The sequence below is a fragment of the Aythya ferina genome (assembly GCF_964211825.1).
Source record: "Aythya ferina genome assembly, chromosome: 20".
NCBI classification, from domain to species: Eukaryota; Metazoa; Chordata; class Aves; order Anseriformes; family Anatidae; genus Aythya; species Aythya ferina.
This window is the reverse complement of record NC_140318.1, coordinates 2,714,614-2,735,378: the sequence shown is the minus strand read 5'-3', so window position 1 is coordinate 2,735,378 and position 20,765 is coordinate 2,714,614. Positions and strand designations below refer to the sequence as shown.

The 20,765-nt window shown below is 45.2% G+C and overlaps 1 protein-coding gene across 1 annotated transcript; it reads left to right on the top strand.

Annotated features, from left to right (window-relative positions):
* The first annotated feature begins 226 nt into the window (after positions 1 to 226).
* On the top strand, positions 227 to 17,119 carry UBAC1 (UBA domain containing 1). Its single transcript, XM_084494326.1, has 10 exons — positions 227 to 475; positions 5,887 to 6,007; positions 7,908 to 7,981; positions 9,258 to 9,365; positions 9,909 to 10,011; positions 10,697 to 10,805; positions 12,217 to 12,448; positions 13,554 to 13,640; positions 14,528 to 14,666; positions 16,943 to 17,119. Exons 1-10 carry the CDS (start codon positions 338 to 340, stop codon positions 17,056 to 17,058), a joined length of 1,227 nt encoding a protein of 408 aa, XP_084350452.1. The 5' UTR covers positions 227 to 337; the 3' UTR covers positions 17,059 to 17,119.
* The last annotated feature ends 3,646 nt before the right edge of the window (positions 17,120 to 20,765 follow it).

Below are 20,765 nucleotides of genomic sequence, written 5' to 3'. Positions count from 1 at the left end.
CTCCGCGCTTCCCCCTGGGAAGCCGAGACGGTGTTATTTTCATTTTTAAAAACCGCAGCGAAACGGCAGGGACACCCCCTGGCGGCTCCCAGTTCATCAGGAAAAAAATAATAAATAAATAAAATAAACACACAAAAAAACTACAACTCCCAGCACGCCCCGCGCCGCCTCCCCCCCCTCTTTCTCCTTCCGCTTCCTCCTCCCGCCGCCTCAGTCGCGGCCCCGCCGTCCCCGTTCCCCCCCCCTCCCCCCGTCCCCGCTCTCTCCCCTCAGGGCCGGGCCGGGCCGAGCGGGGCCTCGGAGCCGTCCCCGGGCCCTGCATGGGCCGCCCGGCGCCATGTTCGTGCAGGAGGAGAAGATCTTCGCCGGCAAGGTGCTGAGGCTCCGCGTCTGCACCATGGAGGGCGCCGAGTGGCTGGAGGAGGTCCCCGAGGACACCACGGTGGAGAAGCTGAAGGAGCGCTGCCTCAAGCACGTAAGGAGCCGGCCCCAGGGGGGTGAGGAGGGGATTTAAGGGGGGGGGGTTGGAGGGGTTGGGAGAGGGGATGGGTTCCTCTGGTGCCCTCTGAGGGGCTTTAAAGGGACGCAGAGCTGGGCTGGGCCGGGGGTTTTGCCTGCACGGTGTCCTTTGGGGCCGTCTCTGGCAGCTTTCTCACCCCTTGAATTGTGAGAAATGGCCTTAAAAAAAGAAATAACCCATTCTGAGAGCTCTGTGCGATGACAGAGGGCAGCTTGGGCTGGGGGGGGGGTCTATTCCTTTCACCATCTCAGCCCCCACGCCCTGAGTTGTGAGGAAGGTCCCTGCAGAGATAAATCGCCGATCTGAGGGCTCTGTGCAGTGCCAGGGGACAGCTTGGTGTGGGGGAGCCCTTCCCAAGCTGCAGTTTCCAACCTGCAGCTCCTCTCCGTGTGCTTTACGGGCTGCTGAGCGCACGCTGTAAGGCACTGGTGTGTCTGGCTTCCGAGGGCTTCCCCTCCGAGCCCTCTTCTTTGTTCCTTCTTTGTATTTAACAAGCAGTGAAAATAATAACGGCGGTGGCAACTTCCCTTTTCTGACAAGACACTTAGCTCAGCCTGCCCCTGGGTTGGCACAGTAGCTGCTGGGGCTCTCTGCAGGGAGGTAACGGGCTCCTCTAATGCTCTCCCTGTGCTCTAAGCAGCAAGGCTTAATGGACGTGTCCAAAGGGTGAATTACCAGTCGCTGGCTGGAGAAGAAAATGCATCAAAACACACGGATATGGGCTGTGAAAGTTGAGCTGGAAGACACAGGCTCTTTGTGCTCGCTTGCTCAACTCCCGCTCCTGCTCGTGGGCGCTAAATGTTAAAGCCAGGGGTTGCAGGGCAGCTAGGCTGGATTTCAAAGATCTGCCATGACTTGGAGTTTAAAGCAAAAATAAGCACTTGAAGCTGGACCCGTGACCGGGCCTGACCTCAGGACTCCTTTCCAAGCCCCTTGGCTTCTCGTTTCTAAAAGCAGATCCAGGCAGGCCCTGGGAGCGGGGTTTTATCAGTTGCATTCAGCAGTGATTTTTGTCTTCAAACCGTTACAAAGACTAGGAGAAATGTTCTTTGTAGTAAAACAACGCTACGATACGAGGACGTGCCCGTAATGTGTAGTGACTTAGCTGTTTGGAGGCTGGCAGGCTTTATTTTTGGAAGGAGCGTGCTGGGAAGTGCAGGTGGCCAGCAGCCCAGGTGCCCTCTGCGTCGTGCCCTCTGGCTGTTTGCTTTCAGCTACCACCCCGGGATCACGGCAGGTTTTGTTTTGCTGGAGCCTGAGCCTTTTTAAGTGCTTTTTGATTTGGAGAGGAGAGCAGCTGCAAATGGATTTACTTGGGTTGAGGTAGGTGGGATCCTCCTCGAGGCAAAATGAGGGCACCCTGCTGAAAAGAACTGAGCTGAGCGCGGGGCTCCCCCCGCTGTTACCTTCCTGGAAGAAGTCTCCTGCTCCTGTCTTGTCCCCCCTTCGGTGCAGCTGAGGGATTAAACAAAGGCTGCCAAAATAGGGTGGGGTAATGATTACGTGCATGTGTGCAGAGCTGAAAGGCCTTTAATTATCAGGAAACATAACTGAATAGATGCTTGCACTGCAGAGCAAGTCAGGGCAGAAGACAATTGATAACTTGGCAAGATGTTTGATTTCGTTTTCTCAGCTGCTCCGTGCTAATGGTATGGATTTGCATAACCATTATGGGTAATACGGAGTTTTATGGAGGGGAAAAATAGAGATGGAAGAATCATGTCTCCTGATCACGGGCGTGTTGCAGTGAATCTTGATAGCACCTTGAGATAATTTATGCAGCCATCTCTCACAAGATGCTGATTAATATATTCTCCAAAGTCCTTGAAAGCCTCCCTGCAGGAGGCAGAGGAAGGTAATATCCATCAAGGTGCCCACTTCTCAATTAGGGAGGTGGACGCTCCATCCCGCCAACGTTGGAATGCTTACCCAGCTCTGAAGTGTCACTTTTGATGTATATTTTGCTGAATTTGAGGGGTATTTTTGCTACAGATAAAAAGGCAGGGGGAGGGTTCTTGCTCTAACTGTTGACCTGTAACAATGTAATGGCAATTCCTTGCCATTAAACTGCTGCCTTCAGTGCTACTGCCTAGTCTGTGAATAAATAAACACCTGACAGCTCATTGCTTCCCTTCCTAGCTATTTTTTGGACTCGTTTCTTGGAGCAGTGACGTTTCTCAGCGCGAGCTCTGTGTGTGGTGCAGCAGGCAGGATCAGGCCCCACGCTCTGCAGCTTCCTTCTAGAGTGCACCTGGGCACACGGGCATGAGCTGTCTGCATGCATGAGCTCCACCTGTAATTCTTGTGGCATCGTGGGGCGAGCTTCCAGTGCTCCTGTGCTTCTGCTCCCCATCTGAAGCTGCCTCAGCGCTGCTCGCCTGGCTTTCGGGGTGTGCTGAGGGGTCTCCGTGGAACTGAGGTGCTGAGGTGTGAGGTGCTAATGCTCAGAGTGCAAAGACACCATGGGTTTTGTTTCCTCGGGGCCTCCTCTGCGTGTTTTGAGGGATGCGGATGGTTTAAGCCACCCAAGCTTAGTAGTAGGGAGGGGCAGTACTATTTTTGAACGTTTCTGCTAATAAAAGCAAAAAAAAACTAATAAAAATAAGCAAAGAGAAAGCCTTGTGGCTTAGCAGGATTCCAAGCTCTGCAGACAGCACTTAGCAGCACCAGGGCGTGCAAGCTCAGCCATTCAGGCATCTGCAACCAGAGGTTTCTCACCTGCCTGGCACAGCAGCCTGCTGTAAATTCCAGTGCTAAAAGGAAATGCAAATATTTCTGCTGGAAGCAAAACCATGAAGCAGCAGATCCCCTCCTTAAAACTCCTTTTGTACAAAAAGGAGACGGAGAGCTCACCTTCCAGAGCACGCTCACCTCTGCTGGTGGAGCAGCGCCCGCGGGGTGAGCCCTGGGCGATTCCTTATGAACTCCTGGGGTGTTAGGTGACTGAGCGATTACCTGCAACCTCTGGTTTTTCATGTGTGCTTTAATGTTGTTAGTAAATACCGTGATTGCGTGCACAGCTTTGTGTGCCAGGGAGAAAATAAAGAGCAGGTACGTGTCGTGTCCTCCTGCCCCCATCAGGGTGCCTCCCAGCTCCCCTTTTCAAGCTCTTCCTTTTGGTGTCCAACCCTAAGAATGTGTAAAAATGCTCTTTTTGAGTTTGTTTGGAGAGATGCTCCGCTAGCGTGCTTTTATGCCTTTTGGGTAACTTCTCAGATCAATCTCGGGAGCTGCTCCCAGTCCCTTCTAAGCCTTAATGCATTCTCTGGCGTGCGTTCAGCAGTTAATATGCTAAGGGATTAGTAAGAAGCTCCTGTTAGACAAAGCAGGGCTCGAACGCCCTCACCTCCATCCTGCTGAGACATCAGAACTGTACCAAAGTTCAGACGAGGAACTGAAGAGCCACGCTGAAAACAAGTGTGTTATCTTTGGAAAAAGAACAAGAACCGGAGTTCTCCAGCAGCTGCAGGCACACCAGAAAAAGCGACGATGGCCTCTAAAGCTTCCTTTGAAAGGAGGCTGGCAGCACGCGGTGTGGTTACCAGGACTCAGTGCCACGTTTGAAGCGAAGCGCTGATCTCAGCGGGGTTTCTGGAACAGCTCTGTCACCTGAGGGGCACACGCAGGGCAGAAGTGGCTCCGTAGCAATGGGCTTGGAAAGAAGAGTCACCGAGAGCCGTTTCCCATGAGAAGGAAGAGGTGAAGGTCAGCATTAAGCAGCCTGTTCTGTGGTGAGAACAGCCTCAGTTTCATGGGCTGCGAGGCGGTTATTTCTAATTCTGCCTTTCTGGAGTCGCAGCCCTTACGCTCGCTTTTTCCCCTCGAACAAATTGGAAGTCACTCGATGTGCTGATGTCACGTTCTTGAAGGCTCTCGCTGCGGATCCGTGAGCCACTCGTGTGTGAAGATGAGTCAGTTCGAGGTCTGTGCGCGCTCCCTGCTTCGTTTCCTGCTGCAGCACCAAAATGCCAGGGAGTTTAAACGCGAACCCAAACTTTGCAAGGCTCTGCGGGGGCATGGGCACTGGGAGGCTGATGCTTAATTAGGTCAGGAGTGTGGCATTTCAGCTTGGAGCTGCCTCAGAAGCCCAGGTGAAAAGGGTGGTCCTTTGTCTTGCTGCTGGGATGGGTTGTAGGTCCATCAGTGCCAGCAGAACTTCGGAGCTGTGGACAGAAGGTGTATTTGGTACCAAGGAACAGTTCTGTGTACTTGAATCTTTGTGCCAAGGAAGAAGCAGGGCGTTGTTTGTGCCTGTGTGTGTGGATATACCTGGTGCAGTCACAGAACAAACCTCCGGCAATGCTGATGTTGTAAGCTTTTGGGGTTTGAGCTTGATTTTTGTAGTGAATTAATTGACATATGATTTAGAATTGTAAGAAAGCATTGAGCACAATGTTCATATATGGAAAAAAATAGCATATGTTGATAATTTGTGGTTGGGAGAGAAGTTGTGAATGTAACTTTGGTTCAGCACTTCCAGCAAGAAGCTGGGTTAGGGCTCCAGCAGCCCACTTTGTGGATTTCGTTCTGCGCCCTGAAACAGGGCACAGCCGCTGCCTCCTTCCCAGCTTAAGGTCAAGTGTACCAAATTCACTGCTGGCAGTGGCTTGTGTGCTCCGACAGTGCCTGTAAATAGTAATTAGAAGATGAAGCAGGGGCTCGCTTCTCTTTCAACACCAGTTACAAATGAGAAACCTGCTGCGTTATTACAGCTTCCCCTTCTGTGAAGCACAGGATGCTCACAGGAGGTTTCCACTCTGGTGTCGTGCTCACTGCTACCCCCAGACTTGGTGTGACCCTGGCAATCTGGTGAAGAGCTTACGGGGCTGTTGGTCCTGGGGTATCCATGTTCTGAGTCTGCATGGGCCTGAGGGTAGGACCAGGCACTCAAAATTAAGCGTGGTGCAGATTACTGTGCTGAAAAAGTATAAATCCACCTGTATAGATGGGCTTGGTGCCCCTGAAGGGTTTGTTTGGGGTGACGTGGGTGTAACATTGAGTCTTTGACTGTTGTAAGGAAGTTTTCTAGAGTATCACCATCTGTTGAACTTAACAGCAGATATTAACAGCGTGGAGGAAGGCAGGCTGGAATCCTTCCTTTTGCTGATTATTCATCCCAGCCAGCAGCTTGGATATGCAGGCAGGAACCGACCACAGAGCATCGTTACAGCACGATTCCAGCCTCGGTTTCTCTAATAACACGCGTCCTGTGTGCTGGCCTCTGGCATAGCGTGCCATTTCTTAAGCCATTAAGAAGCTTGTAAGTGATGGCACCGTTTGTATGAGCAGAATCCTAAGTGCAAAGCGCCGTGATTCATGTAGTAGGCTCATTTCTGTCTCTGATCTTCAGTATTTATCTTCTGCAGTGTGTACCTGGGAGCTTGGAGGATCCCAAAACTGTGACACATCACAAGTTGATACACGCGACTTCTGAGAAGGTGCTGACAGACACAAAAACAGTGTTGGAGGAAAACATTCAAGATAGAGGTAAGATTGTCTTTTTTGACATGGAAAACTGTTTAACTTTTTGAGTTCCAATTTTCTTTTTAATATCTACGCTCTGCTTCAGCATAGGAAGCTAATCAGGTGGCAGAAAAAGAAGAGGGGAAAAAATACCTTCCCCTGATAATATACAATAAGCAGTTTGCTTTCCTTAACTGTTCCTTTAGAGTTACAAAACAACCCAAAACTTCTCGGGGATTTTCTTGAGGTCTCCAGGTCAAGCAGAAGGATGTTTGCTGAAGCATATCTGAGCATCCACATTTTATATCTTCTTCAATCCTCTGCACGTGTGGGTCAGAATTCCTCACGCTGCAGTGTCACTGACCACAGCAGCATACGTGAGGTGTGTATTTGCTCCTGAACTTTAAAGGGGTAGAGGATTAATGTGAGACAAAAGATCTAAAGGTAAGAGCTGTCAGGATTTCTGGGGTCAGTTTTTACTGGACAGCTTAAGCTCCTGGTTCCTTCTGGAGACGAAAGGCCGTGGTCCAGGAGGTGTGAGAAGCAGGACTGCTGTAAAATTCAGTGTTGTCTGAGCCAGGAGCTCACAGCAGTAGTGTTTTGATTTTTCCAGAGTTCATGCAGGCTGGAGAGCTGTTCCCATGATCACAAGCAGCAATTTGGTCTTTTTCTCTTCCGAGGCAGCCTCGCCGATCACCTCCAGAGCTGCACAGGAGCTGGGAGCTGCCATCCTAGGCAGAGGCGAGGGGCAGCTTTGCTGCTGGTCGGCGGGGGGTTATTTCTAGGCTCCTCCAGAGTCTTGAATTGCAGCGTACGGCAGCTAAGCAGCACTGAGCTGTCATGCCAATGCCTCTCTGTTCCTGCTTCCCCTGCAGTGTGCTCTGCCTTTTAAGTGCCCTGCTGCTGTCAGGGAGGCGAGATCGCAGCCGACAGCTGACTGCTGCTGGCTCCGCGTGCTGCTGCACAGGGCAGCCAGAAGGCAGCACGTGGATCCTTTCGTGTTCTTGTCAGCTGGGTGAGTGAGGGTTAACAGCCCTCACCAGCTGTTGCTCCTGGCTGTTCTGTGCTGAGCCAGACCTAGGAAACTGGGTGCACAAAGCATGATTTGTTGGCTTTTTACCTGCTTAATGTGATGGACGGAAAACAGCCCTGTCTGGCTGAAGGACTGCAGATGCCGTGCAGGCCTGCTCTGAGCGGTGTCTGTGTCTTTATGTATGGGGTAATAACTCGGGTGCTGGAAACTTCTAAACCATCATGTGCTTTCTAGAAAAATGGTGCCTTGAAAAGAGAAAGCATTAGTCCAAAAGCCTTAAGCAAGCTCATGCTGCGTGCTGTGAGTTAGCTGAGACTGAAGACTTGTTTGCCCTTGAGGCTTGCCCGAGTTGGCTCAGTGGTGCAGCCCCGTGGTAGGCAACAAATCGCTCTGCTGCAGTTCACAAACAGAGGTGAGCTTCAGCCTGATACTGAAATTGTCTTCCAGGCTTGGCACTTGACTCTCTCCAGTTGAAGGAAGGCCCTAGGTTGGATGAAAAACCATAACATGGCACATCTCTACTGTTTCCTCCTCAGTGGAGTGCTGATGTGCTGTTATTATGATGGGCTAATTACTGTGCTATTAACGTAATCATACAAAGCACCCGGAGCTTTTCATACCCTTTCTTTAAGGGGATTGTGTGAGGAGGAGAAGCAAGTAACAAAGTGTAACTAATGATGGAGCATGTTTTGAATTCAGCACACGCTATGGAATAGCAAACACCTAAGGGGAATGTGTAAATCCCTACAGTTCTTAAGTTAGAAAAAGTTGTGATGCTACAGTGGAATTAATGCAGAATTAATCTCTAGGAAAACTTGAATTTGTGAGGTATTGTACAAGAACTGTTTTCACATTACTTTCTAATTTATTTCGGTATCGTTCTCTTTCTAGATGTCTTGCTCTTAATCAAGAAGCGTGCACCACCTCCGCTCCCCAAAATGGCAGATGTGTCAGCAGAGGAGAAAGTGAGTTTGAAATGATTTCTTGATTTGGCCATTTTCATTAGCTAATTTATTAACGAGCTGCAGAAAGATTGCTGTGGTCTATTTTTTTTTGTTTGTAGAGGCAAATACAGCCAGTTAAACTCTAGGGAAATTATTTCGTCTTTCTCCCAAACCTTGGGGAAACTGACTTTACATTTTTAACTTGGATTATGAGAACATTTGCCTTAGAATAAGACGTGCAGATGCATTCTGTGGAAGTGGGATAGACTTATCTTTGGAAAAAAATGCCTGGTAACTGTATAAGCATACTTCAGCAACTGCCTTTTCTCTTTTGAGACCTCCGCAGAAATCTATTGATTGGCTTTCAGGCTGTCATATGTCTTTAGCAATGAGTGGCTTATCGCCCTCTAACCAGGTCTCTAGAGCTGAAGTGTTGCCCCCCTGCTACTCTTGTTCTGTTTTCTTCCCCCAATGTAATTGTTACTGAGGGTCAGTGACATCCAGGGTGACACTTAGCCACGAGTGGCACTGCAGTTGACATTAGTGCATAAACACTCGAGCAATGCTTGTGCTTGACACTGTGAATACCCAGGTCTCTCCACCCCCTCCTTGCAAAGCTTTGTTTTTTCTTGCTTTCTGTAGGTATTGGTGTTTGTCTCTGTATCCCTTCCTGTAGGTATTGGTGTATGTCTCTGTCTCCATTACGGTCTTGCTGTGCAGAACGTCACCGTAAGAACCTAAGATACAAGACTGGGAAATATTTATAGTTTGTACCCTGCTACGTTTTCTCCTGGTCTATAAGCATGTACTGAAAATCCGAGGCACCACATATCTCTGCATGATACTTGCAAGCAGTAAAGCACTTCCCCTGTGAGGCAGTTAAGTGTTAGTCTGTGCACAGTGTTGGTACATCTCCCAAAAAAACATGGGTTTGGAGAGAGTGAGCCATGCGGAGCAGAGTATGGTCCTGGGAACTGAGGCTTCCAGGTTCTCTCCATGTTTGGTGCATCACTTTCCCTCTTTGTGCTGGAATTTCCCCACTTGTTTAGATAACAGAAATAGATTTAAAGAAAGGACTGAAAGTGGGGCAACCCAACAGGTCCAGTTCTGCTCTATAATCGCGAAATGTGAGCGCTATGAATCCGTTGTATTGCTAGGCTGCTGTTTCTCTTAGTTGCAAGTTACAGAGCACTGCTTGATGCCTTGGTGAAGAATACGAAACTGCTCTCAGCTATGCTATGTTCTTTGTTCTGTGGATAATGGGTTATGAAACCTGATCCTGTTTCCCATCCTTCAGAGGAAACAAGAGCAGAAAGCTCCTGATAAGGATGCTATTCTCAAAGCAACTGCAAATCTGCCCTCTCGCAATGTAGATCGCACTGTGGCCCATCACAACATGAGGGATGTAAGTATCAGACCTTTTAACTCCTACACTAATATCCAAGTAGGCTTTTATCTCGTATAACCTCTTCTGTTCCATACGACTGTGATTAGCCTTTCTCTGTAAGAGAAATTCAGGTGTGTATAAATGTATATTAAAGTAGATAGTACAACCAGTGTGTAAATCTTAAGTCATTTAGTGATTAAAAGCCACTCTGTTCTGAGTTACGGTTTTAAATGTTTTATTTGTCCATGGGAAAGCCTCAGTAAATACTTTTTGAGATCTGGCAGATGTGCAGTTAGGTTTCAGTCTTACATAGTTGGGGTGTTTGCAATGTCTTTCCTCTTCCATGGTTTTGAAAAGATTCATAAATGTTGACTTCAGTAGTTGAGTGCTGTCTGTAGTACTTCTAGTTGTGTCTTTCTGTACTAGTAGGTGCATGACGTAGTGAACAGCACCTGTACAAGGGGTCAGACTGTAGCAGAGGTACTAACAACAGCCATGTTGACACTTAACGATGCCTGTTTTTTTCCTGTCCAAGTGTTTTCACAGCTTCTTTTCTTGCAGTTCCAGACAGAGCTCCGGAAGATCTTAGTTTCTCTCATTGAAGTTGCACAGAAATTGCTAGCACTGAATCCTGATGCGGTTGAACTATTTAAGAAGGCAAATGGTATGAACATATCTTTATAGTTATTAGTTCAATCCTAGGAACTTGTTTTCTTATGTAGCAAAAGAGCAGCCTTGCAGAGTTAATTCCAGACATTAATGTAATAGAGCTAATAATAACTTTGTGGCAAAGATCTCAACTTGTGGTACGAGTTTTTAAAAAAACAAAGGAATTTATAAGGTCCCTTTGGGATAGATGAGAAGTTCCATTTAAAACTAAAATCAGTAGCAATGAAACATTTGGAAAACGTCACGAGACTTGGTAAAGAATAGTTGAAAATGCACACGGAGATAGGAAAATGGGGAGAAATTCTAGCTGTAGGTTCAGCATGGGAAATGCCCTTGAGATTTGCTAGGGCTGGATCCAACTTCCTCGATGATTGATAAGCAAATCTTCAGCGGGTCTCCCATATATTTAATTATGTGGGCTTATAGTCAAGAAAAACTTTGCCTGTTACTAGAGATCGTGAACAAATCTGGACAAAGTCTTTGTCCTGGAAGAATCTATCTGAGCCTGATTGAGCTGAGTGCAGCAGACTAAATGGTGAGATAGCAAATTTGGGGCAGAAACAAAAGCAGGGATGGAAGAGAAGAATGGGATTTGAACTTAACACATGCCACTCCGCTGCGAAAGGCTTGTATTTTAGCTCGAAGTCAGTCTGAACATTGTTTTGTTTGTGTATATCTAGCCATGCTGGATGAGGATGAGGAAGACAGAGTGGATGAGATAGCTCTGCGGCAGCTTACAGAAATGGGGTTTCCAGAGAGCAGAGCTGTCAAAGCCCTTCGATTAAATCAGTAAGTGTACTGAGCACACTGCCTGCAAATTACTTAATACGGTTTAAAAAAAAAAAAAGCATTTTTTTCAGAAGCCTCTTTAAGTGGGTCACCTAAAACTAGGTTTGAACAAAGCATTAGTTTAAAGAACACTTCTGTCTCAGGCAACATGCAGGTGCAGATGGCCCAGGAAAGGGGAAACAGTGTTGTGCTTGTTCTAGAAAGAAGAGCTTGTCTGCAGTTCACAAGGCTGTCAGGCTGGCACTGTTTCTGAGTATTAAAGTCACGTTTTCTGCTTTAAAATTTTAGAGGGGAAAAAAGCAAGCCTAGCCCATCCAGATTGGTTTTTCAGCTGTAGCAAAAATACTTTGTGCTGATCTTTTAAAAACATTCCAAGAATATTATAAAGTCCAGATAGCAACTGTAGGAAAAGAGGAGGTAACGCAGTTCTTCTCATGCTCTTAAGATGAAACAGCTGTGCTGCCTCATTTCTGAGAGGGGGTTTCTTAGGCCATTCGTAAATATTTCTAATGATAGAGAATCAACAAAATATTCCAGTCATTCTTTTCCAGTCTCTCTCCCTTTGGGCTTAGGAGGACTTTCCCCCTGATGTCCTCCGTCTTTCACCTTGTAAGTGAAAAGCCAAGCAGGCTTCCCTTTCTCAGAACATGTAATTACTGTGCACTCAAATGAAATTGCACGTTCAGGTATGCTGTTGTTATCTTTGCTTCCTGTGTATTCATTGGGAAGGCATGTGCTGGGTCTCTCAAGATCCCTTAGCTTGGGCGCTTGCAGTCCAGCAGTTGACTGGGTTATGATCGTGGCGCTCTGTTGGACGTGGCCTCTCCTTTGAGAGATCTGATTCCTTCTTGAGTCAGTAGAGGAAGACACGAGTAGTACATGTTGGAGGTATATTGTGCAAAATTCAATGCAGCCAATTGCACTTGGATGAGAGCACATGTTGTCCTGCTTTCTTCTGTTGTTAATGGCATTCCTTTATTGCTAGATGTCTGAGATCTCTCTGTAGGAAGCAACAAAGCAGATTCTGTCTGAGATGTGGTTTCATGTAAATGTGGAACACGCTTCGCAGTTTTGTCAGCAGTTGCGAATAGGCAGTGTTTGTCTGTTGTGAACCAAAGCAGATGATTTGGAGAATGAGGTGACTGCCTTAGAAATGCCTTCTAAAATCCGGGATGCAGCTGCCCACACTGGACTTCTCTGAAGCCAGGATGACAGAGGAGTGGTGACTCTGGGGCCCTGAGTGCGTGTAGAATTAAGGTGCTCTGAGATTTGCTCTGAAACTGTATTTATGACAATTCAGATGCTAATTAATCAGCAAGTCAAGATACCACAGGAATAAATGCAAAGGAAAATGTATGTGTAACATACATCTGGAGTGTTCCTCATCCCTTTGTCTTAATTTTCTTTCCAGTATGTCGGTGACGCAGGCCATGGAGTGGTTGATAGAACATGCGGATGACCCTGCAGTAGATGCTCCGCTTCCAGGCCAGACTCCATCCGAAGCCCCAGCCGAAGCTGGTGCATCCTCTGCTGAAGCAACTGCAGGTCCTAGTTCAGAAGCAGCTGGGGAAGAGGCCAAGGATGAGCTGACAGAAATATTCAAGAAGATCCGGAGGAAAAGAGAGTTTCGTCCAGACCCACGAGTACGTGCTGTTTATCTTGCTATTTGTTAGGATTGAAAGGGACTGGGTGGGCATCACAGAATCCAAATGAATGCTCATTTAATAAATGGAATGGGACAAGAGTGCAGATGTATGTTATGCTGGTGTGACAGTATTTTAGTGGAAATTTTCAGGGGCTGTTGGAATTCGGGTTGCTGAAAGGGATATTACCGCTGCTGTCTCGGTTAACAGCATCTAAATTACTGACACTTTATACCTGAAAATTAATTGATACTACTGATGTGACAGTCATAAAAAGCACTGTCTGGCATCAAGGAAGGGTTGCAGGACAGTATTTGCCTTTTTGCTGTAGAAAAGGACGGAAGAGCATTGTTGTATGTAGGGGATAAGGAAAAATATCATCAGCAGTTAAGTCTTTAAGTCTTGCATCAAATGCAGAAGTTAGCCTTTTTTCAGAGCACAATATTAGCTGAAGTGAAAAATGCGTGCTGTTATCACACTGTAAAATCACCAGGAGGTGCTCTTCAGAATCTATCACTTAGCTTTTACAGTAAATGTTTTTTGTGATTTTAGTTGCAAGCTGCAGAAGTGGAATTTGATGACCTGGGTACAATTTCTAAATGATTAAATGTTCTTGTAACAATATGTAGGTACGTTTGTCTAAATACGCAATGCTCAATAACAATATTCATAAATCCCAGGAGTAAAATTTAAATCCAGTGAATAGAACTACAAATGCGCAAGATCTTGGAGCTTGATTTGTCAGTGAGAGATGAACCAAATCATTGTGACACAAGGAGTTTTAAAATAAGGTGTTTCCATCCTGTTCTGCTCCTTCCCACACCAGCTACTCGCTCTTTGCCTTGCATTCAGCTTTCAGTAATGACAATAGGAACTACCTTCAGTCTCACTCTTTAGTGTCTTTATTATGGAAAAGGGATAAATCTTTGGATAGACAGTATTTGAAAACTCTGTAGCCAAGATTGCTTAGTGACCTGCAAATGGAAACAATGTTTTTTTTTACTCCCCAAAAAATGTGGACAGAAGGTAGAGAATGTGATTGTTTTAAATATTGCATTTCTTCATTTGTTTTAAATGTATTTATGAAGCCGTGTAAATCTTACAGGCTGTCATTGCCCTGATGGAGATGGGATTTGATGAAAAAGAAGTGGTAGATGCACTCAGAGTAAACAACAACCAGCAAAATGCAGCCGTGAGTACAACATCATTTCTGTTCCTTATGGCCATAATCATCTGTTCAACTGATTTTTTTTCCTCATTGATTGATGTTTTGGTTTATCATAAAGCTCAGCTGCTACTGGAGATGAAATGAACTCTCTATTCTGAGCCTTTTTCAGTTAGATACACAGTGAGAATACAAAGATTTTAGATTTTTTAGAGGAACTCAGCATGCATGAGCTTGAGGCTGATCTGGTTCGTGTTGCATATGCGGATTTTCAAAAAGTTTTTGAGAAGCTCCTTCACCTGAGGCTTCAAAAGAGATTGAACTATTGTGAGGAAGGAAAAGGTATTCCCAATAAATAACTGACTAAAGGGCAGGAATTAATCAGGCAAGAGATTCAAGCCACGCAGTGTATGAACTAATGTTTGGCAGCGATGCATTCCAGAATTGATGGAATCCAAAAATAAGAAGGTTTTTGCAGATTGATTAGTGGGTATATTAAGCAGAGAGGTGTGGGTGCAGCTGGCAGTCAAGGAATCTTCGCAAGCATCCAGTGCTAGCTACTATCAGAGGGGATGTTGGGCTGGATGGTTCTTCCAGCTGACCTAATGCAACCGTGCTGGTGGGGTTTCTATGAGGCAGTGCATCTGCACGACACCATGCGTATTGCTGAGCTTTGAAACACACAAAGCTGGGGTAATTTTATTACCATACCAGGCATTGCTACTGTCCTCTTGAAAAAAAGGCTGATTTCTGTCAGAGCAACACACAAATGTGTAGTGATCTAGAGTGAAAAGAAATCAATGCTTCTGTGAGAGGCAAAATATTTTCTCATGCTGCATTGCCGAATGTTTTGGCAGACTTTCATTTTAATGGAATCAACCATGAAATGTGTTGTGTTTGGTGATTTCTTTCAGTGTGAATGGCTGCTAGGAGACAGAAAGCCTTCTCCAGAGGACCTAGATAAGGGAATCGACACCAATAGCCCTCTCTTCCAAGCCATCTTAGAAAATCCAGTGGTACAGTTAGGGTTAACCAACCCAAAAACTCTACTAGGTAAGTCCTGATAAATTGGGTTTCTGATAAATATACAGTCTCTGCGTTTCTTAGCAAATAAGAACAGAGACAGGATGATGACAGCACACTGGGGGATGTGTGCAGCTCCGTACCCTTTTCCTCGCTTTCAGCAGCTGTATTGTTTGCTTGCTTCATTTTGCAACTCAGCTACACCACCAACAGAACTTGGGGCTGTCCCAGCAATGACACTAATTCCCTAGGCTGCTGGTTTACACTTGCTGAACTCAGAACTTCAGTAGCTGCTGGCTGCAATGCTTTTGTGGATTTAGGAGACCTTTTGTGTGTTCCCTTTGGCTATGGGAGAAAAAAATGGAATGTCTGTTTAGAACCCTGATGAGTTCATAAAAAAAAAAAAAAAAAACAAAAAAAAAACACAAGGCTGTCTCCTGCTGTACAGCTTACTGTGAGCTGCAGCCTGATCGGTGGAATGGAAGATAACTTGTGAAAGTGTAACCAAACAAGAAGTCAAAGCTAAGGCCTTGCTTATCAAAATTGAGATAGCGTTTGTGAAAATACATTTTCCTGTATCGGGGTAAAGCCTGCTTTCTTGGTCAAAAATGCTGTGAGCACAGCAAATACTCGGCTGACAAACCCAATGGTGAAAAGTAAGTCTTTGATGGACTGGTGTGTCTGACACTGGACAAGAGTACAGAAGAGTGACGTTGGCTCTATGTTGTGTACATGGAATTTTGCATTTAGTGTTTGGCTTCAAAATTTATTTGAACACTTGCCTTGAAATAAAGGATGTGTGCACAGCTCTTTCAGGAGAGCTTTTAAAAATACTTCTTTAGATGTAATTAGGAGAGTTTGCAAGTCTTTAAATAATTCAAGAGCAGAACCTTCCCACCCTCATTTCTGAGCAAATGGTCTCTTCATTTCCAAAGAGGGTTCCACACTGCAGCTCAGAATATAAATAGAAAACGAAATGCCATTATATGTGCTTGTAAGGCTTGGATGAACATCAGAGAAGGATACATCTGCAGATTGCTTATGTCACAGATTTTAACAATGTTTGCATTTAATTAGATATTTAAAGAATGTAGATAAATCTTTAGGTTTCAGCTCTTGAGTCTGTGTAAAAGAATACAGTTGGAGCGGTGAAAGGTGAGATCTGTACGTTATTCTGGGCTTTGCAGTAGGCACGGTGCGTGACCTTGAGCGAGGTATTAATGATGAGCCTTTCAGAGGTGCTTGGTGCTTATGGCTCGCACTAATGTCGTTAGAGCTTTGTAGACTAACGCTTTGTATGTTCCTGGGAAAGCGAAGACGCTGCCCCTCATGCTGGTCTGCCAGACTCCTGTAACACTGACCTTTTGGTGACTCTTGAGTAGATCAGATGTGCAACTGCTTTTTTAGTCCTGTTCCGTAATCACTGCTCCAAATGTCCAGTGGTCCAGTGCAGGGGCTGTCATAAAGGTTATAAATTACTTCATGGATCGTTCTCTTGCCAAAGTTGTGACTTAGCTCTTGCATTAGGTGCCTGGTTCCTTCAAAATAAGTAGAAGAGTGAAAATTGGCATGCAAAAAAAAAAAAACACCTTAGTGTAAAGACAGCTACATATAGAAAGAATAAAAATTGCTCTTAAGAATTTGGATCTTCATCACTGTTCAAAAATAGAGGTGGTAGTTCTGCATAGACAGCCTTTCTCCTGTGTCTAGGCAGGTAGACCTGGCTGCTCCTCCTTTCCCCTGACATGTTCCCTGTTGTCCTCAGCCCTCCGGATGGCAGGAAGGAGAGCATACACTGTTCAGAGGGAAGATGCTGCTTCCCTTCTGGCTCCAGGGGCCTCTGTGAAAAGACAGAGCCCTGAGATCTGGGGGCTGGCTCTGCTGCTCATTCCTAGCCAGCCTTTTCCCTACCTACCTCTTATTTTGCTGGCTTAGTTTCCCCTTCTGAGATGTTCTAAGAGTAACCAGAGTAAATGTTTGTGAAGTGTTTAGCTCTTCAAGCCCGTGTCCTTGAGGCTTTGTAGAATGGTTTATAATCCAGGCTGAGTATTTAATCAGCCTCTGCCCACAATGAATTGAATGCTGAGGAATGAGGGAAGTGTAACAGCCTGTAGCATCCTGCTCTGTGGAGATTTGGGAGTACAAATGGTAAGTGTGTGATGTGTTCTCACCGTGGGGGGAATGCTTGCCTGCTGCGTTAGGTAACTTGTAGCTATTTTTAACTTTTCTTTCGTTGAAGCATCCCAAACGTGGAAGCATCTGCTGACCACAAGCCTAAACGCCTTGTGCTTTCCATCTCTTGGCAGCCTTCGAGGATATGCTTGAAAACCCCCTGAACAGCACTCAGTGGATGAATGATCCCGAAACGGGGCCTGTCATGCTACAGATCTCCCGAATCTTCCAGACACTGAATCGCACGTAGAGGGGGATGCCAGTCCACTGTGCCACTTCCTACTGTCCCTCGTGTCACCTTCTCCTCACGGGGGGGGGTGCATGGGTTGTTGGGAGGGGTGGGGGGTGGAAGGGGCAGGAGGGGGCAGATGCTGGCCGAGGGGGTGTCTCGCACGGGGTATGTAGTTAACGGCCAACTGCAGTTAATTGCCTTGTGGATTTAGTGTTAGTGGAAGAGGTTTGAAGACTTGTTTATGTTTTTCAGGTATTAGGTTAAAAATAAAGTATATCAAAAATAGGAAAAGGTTTTGTGAAAACAATTAAGGATCTGTTGGAAAGAAATACGATATTGCTTGTCAAAAAGGCCTGTGACAGTAGTTTTCTAGCCAGTTTTACTAGCGTCTGGCTAATGTTTACAAAAGGTCACTGACCACTAGCATAGGATATTAATCATCTCCATGCAGTATTAATTTATGGCTATATCAAATTATAAAATGCTTTTTAAAATTGATTCTTAGGAAACGTTTTTTAAAAGTCCAAATATTGGGAGAGCAAGCACATTTCTATCCAAACTTGTCTGTCTTGCATTATAATTTAAACAGAGTAATTCACAGATGGAATTCTTTTAATAAATAGCATTACTTTTTCCTATTTATTTTCTGCGTTAGTGTCGTTCCAGTCCCGCAGCAGTTACACTTGCAGGAGGTTCTCTGCCAGCTACGTTAAAGATGCAGTATCTCTTTCGCAACAGAACTTACTCCACCGACCCTTGGATTCTCAAGTAGGCTGCAGTTCATCAGTTTACACTATGCCATATCGTAGTGCAAAGAGGATATCTTCACCTTGAATTTTTTCCATTTCTGTGTGCACGGTTTTGGAAGGGGGGACTTGTGACTTTGTTTCAAACGGTTTGCAAAAAAAAGCTACTAATTTGCATGGGTTTTCAGTGAATGGCGATCTGCAAAGACGCAGAAACACTTAGGCTTTTATCTTGTTTACCGTATTTAAAAGCACGCTTTAAATTATCTACTTTGAGATGGAAGTGTTTCTTCTTGACCCTTTCACCTTGGAAATACCAAGAAAGTCAGGCTGTGTCTTCCCTAGTTTTGTCAGAAGATTGACTTAAGGTTTCAGACAGTGGTTGTAGGCTTATTAAGGAAAGAACTCACCGGTGAATTGCCATCTAGTCATCATGATTGGGCCATGCAGGTGTTACTTTTTTATACAGGCTGAACAAAAATGTTTTCAAGTTAGTGAAACCTGGTTGATGTCTGTCATAATCCCTGCTGTGTCTTGTGTTGGAAAGGCAGGACAGGCGAGACCTGCTTCTCCAAAGTGCAGTTTAATCAGAAGGAGACCTTATCCTTAAATAGCACAGAGGTGTCTGTCAAATAGAGAGATCCTAAATAACTCTGCTAGTCACCTTTATTTTACAGCTGTTTTTGTGCAGCTATTTTTTTTTTTTAAAAAACAAAAATGTAACAAGATGCAACCCGAAACCTTTATAACAAGTTTTGGCCTGAACTTGGCATCTAATCTGTGCTATTATGCAGTCAAGGCACTGAAGTTGCCAATTTCACATAATTAGTATGAAGGGTGGGGAAACCAAAACAGCATGAGATTTTATCTCAGCTTACTATCCCAGGATTTTTTAATTTGTTATCTGTAAATTCATGTGAAGCTTTACAGTTCATGACAGCTGAAATAGTTACTCTTACATTTAGAAATTCTAAGATTTAGAGATGTTTGTTCAAATTGGACAGTAAAAATGTTTTCCTGGATTCTTCTAAGAACAGATTTGGCAGCATGATGTTAAGTTGTAACTTTGTCTTGCAGTACTAAAAGCAACGAACCGGATTCTGCAACCCAGTAAGTTCAGCACAAATACTCGTGGCTAGTTGTGACTGAAGGTTGTAGCGTTATGAAAGATGAGTTTTTAAAAGACAAAGCTGGGAAAAGACTATCCTGTAGTTTTTGGTGGGATTTGGCTTCTGAATGAGTAAGTAGAGGTTCAGAATTACTGAGTAGATACTTGGGAAGCTGTCTCTTGCTCTTGGAAGAGCTTAAAGGCTTGTTAAAAGACCATTTATATGGCTGCTTTTGGTTTCAGTAATACGTGATCAGACTCTGAGTGGCTGCAGAGCTTCCAGACAGACCAGGTGAGAATCACCTGTCAGCTTTAAGTCCTTCCAAACCCTTGGCCTCTGGTTTGCTAGCAAAGCCTGGGTGAGCGGCCACGTGGCAGGAGCACACAACCCACATTGCCTGCACTGGCACGGGAGGAGCTGCCCCTGGGACTGTCTGTTGGCTCTGACGTGGCAATGTGGAGGATGAATTTGAACCAGCTGTCTAATTTTTAGGTGGATGAAACTGAACATGTTCCTGATTTGCTGTCTGACCTCCTTCAGAGGAGCAGAGTGGCCGCTTGTAAGGGTAGAAGTTCGCTGCTTGTGCATTTCTGCAGCGTGGTACTGCCAGGAGCTGCTGCTGAGCGGGTTCTTTCACCCTCAGTTTGGTTGAGGTGATAAAGGCCATCAGAGCTGCCTCCCTTGGTATGTCAGAACAGGATCAGTGCCACTGACCATCGTATAAGGAAAAAAGCATGAGTAAAATGAGGTGCACACACGTAAGAGACAAAAGTAAGGATACCCAGCTTCAACATGACCTAATGTTGTAGCAACAGTTAGAAACTGTACAGATAAAGGAATACTGCATCTTTAAAATGCTCGAAGGCTTGAGAATGTGGTTGTTTCTGGCTTTTCTCATTTCAGAGCTTGGCAATTACCCAGCTGAAGTGTTGGTGAGTGTGTTCTTCTAATCTGCCAAACCAGCTTGTTGCTTGGTATGGCTGCTTGTCTCGTGAGAACTTTAGCTCCCACTGGGCAGTCTCTGAAAGAGGCCAAAACTTACGAGGTGTGGTGTGTTCACAGCAAGGCGTAAGAGTTGATCTAGAAAAAACTACCCTTTAGGTTAAACAAACCCTCTGAGGAATTGATCAAGGCATCAGTGTTGTGCTATGGGTATGAATTAGTAGTGGGCTTAGGGAGCTGTGTCCTTGCAACACGTGGGTGTGTTCATGCTGCTTCGTCAGTTAAAGGTGGGTTGAGGGAAGCTAAGTGCATTGTGCTTGCAAAAGTATCGACTGTAGCAATTTTTTACAAAACCTGCAAAATACTGAAGGGTCACTGCTATTTAGTCAGTGTGCACAGGCAGGTCTCCAGGCACGGTGTATGTCATAGGAGTGCTGCCAGGGGTGCAAACTGTCCTGTTCTGAGGCTGAAGGCTAGAGGACTGGTGGATCTGGTCTGCAAACCAGTGAGAGGTCCCTAAGCAATTTGGAAATCAAGTTTTTGTTAAAAATAAATATTAAAACTCATTTTGTGAGGAATAAGGATTTACAGGTTCAGGTCCTGTGCTTGTCTTTCTGGTGTTCAAGTTAAAACTAGCAAAGACATGTCGTGCTTAAGTGTCTTACAACATGGTCAAGGGAATATTTGGAAGCCTGTGAAATCAAGGAAAAGTAAGGAATCAAGGAAGTGGGGTGCTAGGAGGCTCTTACAGTGCAGTGTCTGTTTCTCATAGTTTTAGCTCTTTGCCCCATACATTAGTAAAGACAATCTTCTGCCTTTTGATATTACATGACTCTTGAAAGCTAGCTATTTATTTAAATATATGTAATTTATAATTTTGTCATCAAAACACTGATATTTTTAATAGAAATGTACTATATGGAAGTTT

Coding starts and splice junctions, on each gene's coding strand:
- UBAC1 (XM_084494326.1), top strand. CDS start 338: ATGTTCGTGCAGGAGGAGAAGATCTTCGCCGGCAAGGTGCTGAGGCTC. Junction 10,806..12,216: donor AAAGCCCTTCGATTAAATCA/GTAAGTGTACTG, acceptor TTTTCTTTCCAG/TATGTCGGTGACGCAGGCCA. Junction 14,667..16,942: donor CAACCCAAAAACTCTACTAG/GTAAGTCCTGAT, acceptor ATCTCTTGGCAG/CCTTCGAGGATATGCTTGAA.